The sequence below is a fragment of the Rhipicephalus sanguineus genome, chromosome 3 (genome assembly GCF_013339695.2).
Source record: "Rhipicephalus sanguineus isolate Rsan-2018 chromosome 3, BIME_Rsan_1.4, whole genome shotgun sequence".
Classification (NCBI taxonomy): domain Eukaryota; kingdom Metazoa; phylum Arthropoda; class Arachnida; order Ixodida; family Ixodidae; genus Rhipicephalus; species Rhipicephalus sanguineus.
In genome coordinates, this window is record NC_051178.1 from 40051746 (window position 1) to 40064522 (window position 12777).

At 47.9% G+C, this 12777-nt stretch overlaps 1 protein-coding gene across 1 annotated transcript in view; it reads right to left on the reverse strand.

Moving 5' to 3' along the window:
* The window catches only part of LOC125757811 (putative phospholipase B-like 2), an 88376-nt gene that overhangs the window by 5187 nt on the left and 70412 nt on the right, over positions 1–12777 (reverse strand). The window contains exons 3-4 of the mRNA XM_049413980.1: positions 8370–8530; positions 3995–4091 (exon numbers count right to left, since the gene is read on the reverse strand). Coding sequence (XP_049269937.1) covers positions 3995–4091; positions 8370–8530 — 258 coding nt within the window. The remainder of the gene's footprint in view (positions 1–3994; positions 4092–8369; positions 8531–12777) is intronic.

Here is a 12777-nt window from a genome sequence, read left to right on the forward strand (position 1 = left end):
CTCGCTGTAGTACGCGTCAATCGTAATTGCAGTGCAGCTTGCGAAAGAGTGAAACGATGTTTTGTTGCCCTATATTACAAGTTGTGCACAAAGATTTGTGAAAGCTCATCATTTCAGCATGCATCGCGTAATAATTAGAGTACGCTTTATGGGTAGTTTCGCGGAACGTAATTTTTGTTTCACGAGCGTTCTTACAATAATGCGTCTTGCTCACAAAAGCGTGCTATCAAAGAGTATAACCTGCAGTATTGTTAAGCGATCCCTTTTGCTAGCTACCAGCGTGATATTATTCTTGTAACGATGGTGCTTTACAAGCGAAACTGTGCTACTCTTAGTTAAGCCGGTTAGCTACGCCTGCAACGTAAAGGGCACTGGCGCGAGTACTGTTTACTTACGTGCCAATATATGTATTATGTGCAGCTGGATGCCTCGTGTCTAAATAAATTTGTGGACATCAAACACTGAAATGAAAGCACGAATTTCTGGCCAGCCGTTGAGGAGCACCGTGCCATTTATTGCTTTTTGAAGACGATATCTCGAAGGCGTCGATGCCATCAAAAACACTAAAGCTTAATAATACGTTGAAAGTGGCAAAGCATGCTGATTGCTTGTGCCTGAAAGCACTACCTTGCACTAGATTTTCGTCAAAGGAAACGCTCAAAGGTATGAAGTGCACGCCCACACAAAGCTCGCGCCTGCCTTCAATCCAGCTGCGTGTCACGCAAATTAGGTTCGCAAAATGAAATAGGTGGGCATCACCCTGCAGAATACACGCAGTTAGTGTACTTACTCGCGCATTTCCACTCGGCTCCTAGTTTTTTTGCTTGAATCACAGTTATCCACTCGCGGCGAAGCTGAAAACACCGCACCGGCACTACTTCCGTGGCGCGTCGTATTCGTCGCAGACAACACTAATATCCTCTTGTTGCGCTGCTTGTTTTGGCATCCAAAGACGACGCAGTAGTGCCCAGACGAGCTCTAATACGCTGAAACGGCGTTAACGGGTACTTTTTCGCACTTCAAAGCCTCAGAACTGCAGCTTGCCCTGTTTACTTGGTACAGCCCGCGCGCGCCTTGGCAGCCCGCTCAGCCCGGCGTCTGGGTGCGAGAGTATCCGCTCGACTCGCCAGCAGCCTCTGTGCGAGACAGGCGTGCTCTGGTGTATACCCTGGCGAAGGGGGGCATGTGATTAGCTGTTTCGACGGTTTCGTGGAGTGGAGCTGGCTGATTGTTAATTCTCCTTTTAAGCGAAGCTTTTAAAACTGACAAATTTGGGTGGTGACGTCGTCAGTGATGCCAACCTAAGTGAACGTTTTATTCCTAGATTGACCCCGGAAAATACCCTAGATTGCAAGAAAAATTCCTAGATTGACTTTTTAATGTCCAGGTTAATTCACCTTTAACCATGTATAAGGACTGTTCGCTTTGTGGCCCACTTAATCTGAATCCTCTTTCAAGTAAAATGTATCGTATTAACAGCCACTGACGGTCTTTTTCTGCATTTTTTGTGGAGTAATTGCACAGAAAGGGCTTGCAGATGGCGCAAGTTGCTACAGAGACAAATTTGTCAAGTTCACTTTCCCACTAATTGAAGGCACAAATGTGATCTTTCGGTTCAATCGAAAGCCCCTCTTGTACTTGCAACTTGCGAGGTGGCGGTCATTTTCTAATTTTTCAGGCTTGAAATCAGCGTTGCATGATTTGCAGTAGATGTACAGCGCCATTTGTTTGACTGGCTGATAGTACTCTTGATCAGCTTCCCCTATGGCCAAATATTTTTCCCTCTATTTCCATTCTTATGAGAACGGCGCCACGGAATTAGGACTGAAAACACACAAACAGCATTTTTGTCTATTTCTGTCACTCCGTTTTGATATAATAACGAATCCGTACCAACTCGCACAATTGGCAGCCCTACTTTCTATCAAGGTCTCCTGGTCGGGAAGTTGTTAGATATGAAGACATTGCACGGTGAAGGCGTGCGACGAGCGTGAACTTGGCCCGTTTTCATGTGCACTACAAGACAAAATTTCTCATTGTTTCACAGAGCAGCAATAACTCGGCGCTCACGATGATACGCGCGTTCATGCTAAACACTTTATGACAACAAAGTTTTGTTTGCCCCCAGTATTCAGCATATTATAATCTCGCGTCATAGAACTGCTATCGCCTTCACACGGCCCAGCAAAAGGCCAAAGATCTCTTAAATGCAAAACAGCAAATAGCGAAACGTATTGTTTTTAAGGGCGGAGCTCCTTATAGCATCACTTGGTCGGTCGTCGCTCCATCCGGCGTTCCCCCGCCATCGCGTCTCCCGTATCATTCAATAGATGGCGCTGTCCCATAGATATGCATGCAAACTGCAGTTGGGTGACGATATACTAGATGCCCCGGCACGGTGGTCTAGTGGTTATGGCACTCGACTGCTGACCCGAAGGTCGCGGGATCGAATCCCGGCCGCGGCGGCTGCATTTTCGATGGAGGCGAAAATGTTCGAGGCCCGTGTACTTAGATTTAGGTGCACGTTAAAGAACCCCAGGTGGTCGAAATTTCCGGAGCCCTCCACTACGGCGTCTCTCATAATCATATGGTGGTTTTGGGACGTTAAACCCCAGATATCATCAACGATATACTAGATGGCGCTGTCCCATAGAGATAGAAAAATAAAATAAAACAAATAAATAAATAAATACAAACAAAAAAATAGATAAAATGAAACATAAAAATAAAAAAGAAGGAAAAATGTAAAAAAAATTGGACCATCTCCCCGAAGGGAACCCTGATGGGATGGGAAGCAGCAGCGTTGCGCACGGGTGGCGTCACGGGTTGAACGGCGCTAACGCGGGTGCTGCGGTGAGCGCTGGAAGATTCGTTCGAAGCGAAACTCGGTGTAGCGTTTGCTGGTGTAAACGTTTGTTTGAAACGCAGACACGGGAGGCGAGCGGGCGTTGGAGCCGGCAGCTGCGGGCGCTCCGGCGGGTGAGGGATAGAGTGACGTACGCGCGCACCTGCGAGGGGAGCGTGACGTCAACGCCCAGCTGCGGCGTGACGTACTTGGCACCACTCCAACACCTGTGCCGAGGGAAGCGTGTTGCCTCGCGTTTGTGCGGACGAAGGGACAGCGTTACACAGACTAGTCAAAGAGCTGCTTCGCATCTAAAACAATCAAAGCGGCGTATCGCTTTGATTACTGCTGGGCGAAACCACTGAACATTTCACGGTGTAACCATGATTGCTTCAGGAGCTTCGCCCAAGCTCTTCATTATTCACCGGTGGATATGCTGTAATTTTTTATAGCCTTTCTAGCTGAATAAGCGTTATTAATCGGAAACGCCCGTTATGGGGCCGTGTAATGTGATATTTCCAGGGCCTTGCAGAAATCTCTAGATTCAATAAAAAGACGCCAAACTCAAAAAACAGACAAAAAATCTCCAGATGTAGGAATAAATCCCTAGGGTTGGCATCACAGGGCGTCGTAGACGCAAAACTCCGCGCCGGCGAGCGTACGGGAATGAGGCCCTCGACGGTGCGCCAGTGTCATGCACATTTGCGCGTACCGTTTTCTAATAATTGGTCCTCTCCATATCGTGGGCTTGTCGGCGACCAGCTGTTTTCGTTAAGGCAATCTAATCTTTTATCGAGGCCACTTGTCACGACATCGCCACATTTAAGTGTTACCTGTAACAACTGAAGTGTCATGCCGCTAAGCACATGGCTGAAGGTCCGGTTCCCGGCGCGGAGGAAAGAAACAGTTCGAGGGGAGCATTGTGCAATGCGATACAAAGAAATAAATAAAGTAGTGCGTCAGGCACGCATACGCAAAGCTTCGCTTGCCACCATTTGCCGGATTAGGGCAAGAGCTCCTGAATTTTTATGTTTCGAAACGGCCTTGCGTGTCTTCACGCTGACAAGTCTGCAAAGAGGTGGCCCCCTCGTTCCCGTTTCCGAAAACTTTTTTAATGAAGCGGCTGTTGAAGATAAAGGAAACGCATACATACGGCAATTGCTCTACCAGCCAGAGCGTTCCTGGTTGGATGCTTTGCCCCGGCATGAATAGCTTGTAGTCCAGCACCATCCACTGGTTGTTGTACCTAGAATTACCAAAACATCATGGAAACTACACTTTGTTACAGCAAATGTAGCCGATTAGAATCGCTATTGCGTTTGAAAACGTAAGCGATTATAGCGACTTTTATTACGGCATCTTCAAAGTAACGTACACATAGTGCATTAATGGTATTTTAGAAATGCGCTTTATTGAATTTAGTCGAACGGTTTGCGTTGCTTAAACGTTGTTGCCCTGCGTGATAGAACAAAGGGGAAAATTCCGCAGAGCCCACGCGTTGTGGGAAACGGTTTCATGCGAGGCAGTCAGCGAGTACTTCTATGCTGTATTTTATGCCTTAGAGCCAAGCATTACGAGGTGGATCGACGTGTTTTTGTAATTGTGGTAGCTGTGCGCATGTCGTAGGCTTACCAGGCACGTCGACAGCACTGGCGTTTGAAGGGTAACTTATGGTGCGACGTAATCTCAGCCCTCACGTTAGAGTACATACGTCAGTATTATAGCAACTAAGTGTACTTTGTGGTGCAATTATGTGAATATCACACGTAGCTTTCGTTAATATATTCCACCGCGGTTGAGCAACGCTTCAATCTAGCTGACTGAATCATAGGAATACAAATGCAATGTTTATTAGTCTGCTATAAAAGCGGAGTCAACACTGCAACCACGCACGTGAATCTGATATGACGCCTGTACCGTAGGACTACATATGTAGTTTTATTGCTTTCTTGTAAAATTAGATAGCCAGCACCACAAACGCAGTTGACGTTACACCGACATTACGCCTGCATAGGCTGTTTTTCCAAACCAGATTACAGACCTGGCGTGGCTCTGTGGCAGAATACATGATTGCCACGCAGAATGATTGCGTTCAATTCTTTGCATTCGTCAGGTCAACGCTGCCGATGTCGGTTTTAGGGGCGAAGCTCCTCTTAGTCTAACCTTGTCACGTCTCCGTTGTCCGGCGTAAACACTTTGCAAACATCCCACTATGATCCATCACCGATCCATTACTTCACCGACCATAAAACCGTTATAATGAAGAGGGAACGGAAGTCACGTCTAGCTACCACTTACGAATAATGAAATTTCTTGTTTAAATATATACAGTGTTTGTCACGTCCTTGATGATGTACTGGGCTATTGCTTTGATTACTGCTGGGCGAAACCACTGAAGGTTTCACGGTGCAACCATGATTGCTTCAGGAGCTACGCCCAAGCTCTTCATCATTCACCCGTGGATATGCTGTGAATTTTTTTCTTAACGCTCTCTCATTTAAATTACCAATGTCTGTTCTCGCCGGTCCTGGGAACATATAAACTGTAAATCACCTGTGGCGCATACCCGTACACCGCGGCCCGTGGTACACGGGTATGTGCCACACGTGTCTGGAGGAAAGGGTTTGACGACGTACGCGACGGAATTTTCACGTTATTCATGTGATGACCCCACAGTCATATTCGTCAAATTCTCTTACCCTCCCATGCCAAGTTTGGTCTACACCAAGCTAAGGAGGCGATCATGAGAGCAGCCATACGTAGGCGGTTAGATAGATAGATAGATAGATAGATAGATAGATAGATAGATAGATAGATAGATAGATAGATAGATAGATAGATAGATAGATAGATAGATAGATAGATAGATAGATAGATAGATAGATAGAAACGCTCAAAGTGCCAAAGGTTCGCTAAGAAATGCTTCGCATTTAGAAATAAACACGGCGCTTGACTGTGGCACGTGAAGCCACGCCTAGCGTGCCATGCTGGCGTCGATGCTTGTTCAGCGGTCTCTTCCTTTCGCTCCTGTGGCATAAGTCTACAAAGTCAGTCGAACGATTTATCCGGCCTATTTCACTGCGCCCTCCGAATCCCTTGAAACGTCGTTCATCTGCATTAACTATCGCTTAGGGGCATACAGACCCACACACGCGGTTTGCACTCTATAGAGGCAGTGGCGAAGACGAGATCTGTTTCAATGCGGGGGGGGGGGGGAAGTAGGTGGAGGGGCAGGGCCCGGTGTGCGACCCCCTGGCTACGCGACTGTATCGAGGTAAGCTTCGCTCGTTCGGACCTCGATGTGCGTTGCTACAATACCAGTAAAAAAAACATTGTAGATTTTGTTGCGTGTCAAAAATGCCTGATTTAGGCAATGCGTCACACTGGTGTAACTATTATTCCAGTGTCCAAAATAAAGCTGCAGTGATTTTTCACTCTCTGAACGCGGGCGACGCGCAAGCGAATGGCTGGGATCACCTTGTGCATAGCCCATATGCCGCCGCTTTTAGCTTAACCTGGATAGCTTTGTCGTTCTCAGTGTTTCCAGGGAGCGCAGAAAGCATGGTACCAGTTTCCACGGGCACGTCCACGACCGGCCCGCGAATGCCGTATTCGTCCTCATTGTAGAGACGACGCCGAATTTGCATAAGTGGCATCTGGAGGAATATCAGCCTCACCGCAACCCGGTTGAGCGTGGGCAAGTGGCTTTGGCCGATACACGTGCCCACTGTCTTTAGACACGGCCTGAACTTTCCGTGAAGAGCTTTGTCAGGTGCTGCAAATGTTAAATGTTGCTACGCGAGTTAGGCCAAACTCTCGCACCACCACGGGAACTCTCTCGTCGACGGAGGCAATGTCTCGCAGATGCCACAGACGACAGCGCACAGAATAAGCGCCTCTTGCTATAAAGCGACACTAGGGTTGCACATGCAGAGAAGGGATTCTTGTAGGAAACGAAAGTAGGAGAGTACGGGAGTGACACAGTAACTGTCTCTCGCGCGAGGACACCACAACACCGAGGTCAGTCAGCCCTGGTACTATGCGAGCGAAGAGGGAATCGGTGCTGGTTGGCGGAGCCTCCCTGCTGACCTCACTTCCGGTTCGATTTCGAGTCACCCGAAATCACGGAGTGGAACGCCAGTGTAAACTTTGCTGGTAGCGGGACTGTAAAAGGTAGCTGCCCGGTACCCTGGCCCCATTGCTGTAAAACGAAACAGTGTAAGCGGCCAGCGTTGATGAATCGCGGCAACTTCGGCTCGAATCGACGTTGGCTTGCATTTGTGGAGCTTTAAGATGACGAGCTAATACTAAAGGCCTGTTTTTCCTGTCTTAATATCTGCATCTGCACTAGCGCTGCATGGAATGACCATGAAATTCTCGTCTAGTTCCCGCCAATTCAAGTGCTGCAGCATGCAAATAATTTGGTTAAAGTAAGTCTGATCAAAACCTACAAACTTTAAATCATTGCCAGTAGTTACATGTAATGCGTGAACTTCGCTACTTATAACGGACAAGGTTAGTATTTATGTCCATGCAGGCTTGTGCCATGACTACTCACTTAACGCATTTCCTTTCTTCTTATTTAATCTAATCTGAGGATGCGCCTGTTAGCTCAAGTGCGCTTATATTGTTGACTGGGTTGTGAGCTAGTATATATGGTTCTTATTGTCTACTCTATTGACTACTAATATATCCGTGAATGTTTGAGGCAGAGGCACTTTTTCCTGCGCGAGAGAGCGCGCGGATTTGCCCAGTCTCATCGCTTCCTATCAATAGCACGACACACGCAGAGTCGTAATAATTCTGCAGCATTCAGCAGGCTACAGCCGATACCTTACTATGAAACGTAATGAACTCATCAATTGTCCAAAGCTAGGTTTTGGTGACCCGCGGCCGTGGTGGTGGTACAGTAGTTAGGTGCTCGGCTCCTACTGGAAAGCCGCGTGTTCGATCCCGGTTGGTGCGGTAGCCGGGATATTGGTGGCACAAAAGGAGCTTCAGATAGTCCAGTACGGCGTGCCTATTCATCATACGACGGCTTTGGTATGTAAAACACCAGAAATCCTTATATTGTTAGCTTTTGGTGGCAGAGAAAATGTTCGAAGATGACGCTAAAGTAAGAGCACCCAAGCCTTCGTTCCGCAAGCATGTAATGCGTTGGACGCTATAGCAAATACGAAATCGCGCAGGCGTAAATCTAGCAATTTTCATTACTTTTGATCTTTGCTACAATGAATCGCTCGCCACTTTTGAATTAGTTTGATGGTTCAATAGGTGCGTGCTTATCCCGCAGAGACAGGGGCGTAGCCAGAAATTTTTTTCGGGGGGTGGGGGGGGGTTCATCCATACATTATGCATGTTCGTGCGTGCGTTTGTATGTGCGCGTGTATATATAGGCAAGCAAAACTGAAAAATTTCGGGGGGGGGTTGAACCCCCCAACCCCCCTCCCCCTTGCTACGCCCCTGCACAGAGAAGAAAGGGCTGGAACCCGCTGGTCTGATCAGTGCAGACAGTTAAGCTTACGTTCCGCTGTTGAACCTCGAGAATACGGCCGCCCATTGCGAGCCGCTGGTGGCGAGCCTACTGGCAACCATGTTACGGACCCAAGTCAGAGGACCGGCGTTGGGACGTACGCGTCGCAGCAACTGGTGGTTGGTGTTCTTCAGTGAGGTTTCCATCACGGCCTGCGGGATGGCCAAGGTGTTTTGTTCACCCAGTGATCAAACAACGTTGATTTATAGACTTTCTCTTACAATAAATAGAACGCTCAGACCATGCAACCATAGAGGCGACACTTCACAATGCGTTATAAGAAGAGTGTGCCTCAAAACTCCTATCAGAATAAACGGCAATACAGTAGTGATTTTCTGGGTGTGCTCTTCATGGTATTACTTGGCTTACTGTAAAGGAAAACATCGGTGTTAGTGAAAAGCTTTATTCATTACAATACAAGGCCAAGAGTCAAGAAAATTAAAAAGCAGCGTTGTGGGCGACCTTCCGGCTGCCGGTTGTGGCGTCCAGATCGTGCCTAGTAGCGACGTCCTCCGCCCAGGTCGCCACCCGAAGTTGGAGATCCAGCTCGGCAGTCGACAATGAAGCCTCCCGCTGCTGCGGACAGCGTTTCTAGAACCGATTGGTCCTAGTTACGTTGGCTGCGCACTGGTTGGTTGCCAAGAGGCAGGGGTAAAGTGTGCCGGTCACAAATATTCTGAAGATGTGGTCGTAATTAACGCGGAAGCTGCCACATAAGTGGAGCGGCAGGCCGGCGTGTACGTCTCCTGGGTGAAAGAGAGCAGGACGTGCGGCAGTAAGAAAGGTGTGAGCCTGAAGCCACAGGTGCTGCTGGGAAAGCGATTTGTGCGGTCGGTGAGGCGAGAGAGGCGGTAGTGCAAGGTGATACCGTCGTGTGTGAGGAACGCGTCGCGCGTTCCTGGTAGGGGCGGACTTGCACGGTAATACGAATCGTGAGCGACGGAATCGGCCGCCTGCAGCTTGCCAGGACGGGTTGCGGTAGCGGTCATCGAGATGATTTGGATGGGGCGAGAGCGGGCGGCGTCGCAGCGCAAGATACCGGTGGCCGGCGATACCACTCGTTATTGTAGACCGCAGGCTTGGAGTCACTGAAAATGCATTCCCCGGAGGTTTGCGTGATGGCAAGGGCAATAGCTGCCTCTTCGGCCTCCACATAGGACTGAGGCAGTGGCAGTGGGTCGGAGAGGGTTGTCAGTGACTGCAACGAGATGCGTTGGGTAGTGGATGTACGGGGTGGCATCCACATAAGCCACGGCTGAAAACGTGGAAACCTACTGACAGTATAGACGTTCTTGTTTATGGTGAATTTCTCAGCCAACGTACATATACATGGGAAGCTGTGGAAAATTTATGTAATAGTTATGCAGTGGTTTGGCACGTACAGATACGTGAATGCAAAATCTCGTAAGCATTATGAAAATTTAAGCTCAAATTTCGCATGTGCACTTGCCTGCTTGAGAAGCTGTTACACATGCAGTTCGTATAACTGCGAAATCCATTTTTAGTACAGAGGCACGGATGGCTGAAGCATTATGCTTCAGTCGTTTTCAACTATGCTATAACGCATTTGCCTGCTTCAGAAGGTTATTATACGCACCCTCATGACTGCGAAGTCTGTTTTCGGTACATTCACAAATGGCTAAAACATCGTGCGTTTGTTATTTTAGCTTTTGTAAACCGTATCCGCCTAATTCGGAAGCTCTGATATGTGCAGTTTCCATAACTGGGAGATATGTTTACGGTACGAAGTTACCAGTAACTAAAACATTGTTTTTGTTGTTTTTAATCAAGTTTCGTGTCTCGCACTGTTATTTTGAAGTACGGTAGAACTACGATTTCTGCTTTGAGTCTGAAAAACATCACTCTGTCAAGCTGTTTTTAGCTGTTGTGTAATGCAGAAATGTGCACCTTTTAAATCTATTACAGTGAAGCACACGCATTCATACGAAACAGGCACGCAGCACACAATTAAAAACGTTGGAAACTAAAAAAACGGGTACTTCGAAATGTGGTCAACTTCTCCGAACGAGCGACCGATTAAGGCGCACACGGCTTGATGACTTAATCAAAGCCGCATTGGACGCTTACATATATGGTGTCCACTGGCTGTCAGAGCAGACGTGTCTTCTCCATGTGCTATACAGGCCCCAATGACAGCGAGACGAGGTAAGTATTATTGGCTTTCAACAAGAACTGAAGAACGGCGCGTACGAACGTAAAAGAAGCCCTTTTTTTAATGCCCTGGTGTACGTCTTATGTCAACATTAGACTGCAATAATGAATCGTTTAATGCTTCCTACAAATTGACAATATGATGCCAAGCGATACATAATCCTGTTTCCTCCACCAACGCGCATATAAAAATGAATGATTTTCGTCCGCAACGGTGTTACAGTATTTACGGTGCTCGTATGCTGAACTGAAGGTCTCGGGTTCGATCCCGGCCGCGGCGGTCGCATTTCGATGGAAGCGAAATGATAAAGGCCAGCGTGCTGTGCGATGTCAGTGTGCGTTAAGGAACACGACATGGTCAAAATATACGGCGTGCCCCATAATCACGTCACTCTTGCACGGCCTAGAAGGTATTATTATTATTATTATTATTATTATTATTATTATTATTATTATTATTATTATTATTATTATTATGCCCAGAAGCAACTCGAAAGAATCAGCGCGCCCTCCACTTGCCGCTTTGTCGTGTTCTTGCACCGTGACAGAACGCCTTTGAGACGGTCACTTTGGACTGTGAGGAGCCGTCGTAGCTTCATTATCGGCCCAGATCAAAATTACAATGGCTTGCATCTGGGCTAGTTTGGGATCTTACGCGTTTGTGGTTGCAGCTAACTTGAAACGGCGGACGGCAACGTGTGGTGGCAGTGTGCCGCTATGAATATTTCTATGTCGCGTTGTGCGCCGATGAATAGGGAGTATTGATAATGCATGGTGCTCCGGCAACACTAGGCGCGTCCGCTTTTTTTGTCGGGCGCCGTCGCGGAACCGTCTCCTGGCGTCTCCGTAAGGAGAGGTCACGCAGTCATTGGCGAAGCTTTCGGGCCTAGAAAGTGTTGCTGTTTCTTTCACCATCCAGCGCCGAACGGTCATCGGACCTCACTGTGCTCTGCGCGACTCTGCGAACTGCTGTTCTGTAGTGGTGTGCACTACCAATCTGAGGTAGGCGTTCTACAGGGGCGTAGCCAGGGGGGGGGGGGTTCAACCCCCCCCCCCCGAAATTTTTCAGTTTTGCTTGCGTATATATACACGCACACATACAAACGCACGCACGAACATACATAAAGTATGGTTGAACCCCCCCCCCCCTCGAAAAAAATTTCTGGCTACGCCCCTGGCGTTCTAAATAAGTGCTCGTTGCAGAGGAGGTGCGACTGTTAAACTTCTAAGATAACCTAGTTGTGCAATACATCTACCACTGCGATTTTACACACGCGTCATAACAACTGATCAGATATCGACACCACGTTAATTCTGCGCGACCTGTGCAATGCAGTGCTGCTTTCCTCGGCTCATTTCTTTAGCCGCAAGTATCTCTACACCCTCCGCAGTAGCGTGTGTCGTACATTTTTCGAAATAAACAAGACATAGACAAGTGCATGAGCATGAGCGTTGCGCCGCAAACCAAACAAAAATACTGATTGCGCGTTTTGACTGCATACAAAGCGAGTGGCCCGACTAGTGCTCTTTTACTGGACACTGGTTGTTTATTATCTTTTGAGGTCGTAAACTGTCCCGCGCGTTTATTATTGTCGTTCTGGTTGTCTTGAACGGTACACGTGTGCGTTCATTGACATATCTTTTTTTTAATATTGCGCTCTTTGCTTTCGCATGCAACCACGCGGTAATGCGAACAGCATGCGAGGGCCTGCGATAAGTGGAAAGATCAGTGTGACGATCTACCGAACCAACAGCTCCATCCACTGTACGGCTCCGCAACTCTTTGCTCCGTGTTCGCAGCGCACGCCGACTGAAGGAAGCAAAAGAACAATAAAAGCGGAGTGATAAGGGGGTGTGGAGCCTCCAACTCACATTACTTGATGGATAAAAGGGTGTAAAGCGAAAGGCAGACGCGGCACGCGGACTATGCAATTTGGCGCACACTGCCTTGCGAAGCATGCAAAGAGATGCCTGTTGGGATCTTTGTGCCAATCGAGTCTCGTGTCGCGGCCCTGATTTGCCGCGACACGAGACTCGACACGAGCAGCGTCTGCGGCACTGCCTGCACATGTTTACATACGTAAATCATTGTTTTCTTCGACCTGCAACACCAACAAGCTAATGTTGATCAAACATTCGCTCTCGCGCGTGTGCGACGTTGGCCGTCTGTGTTAAAACGCATATATTGTATATCTTGCGCTGCAAGTCTATGTTATCTTGCAGACGA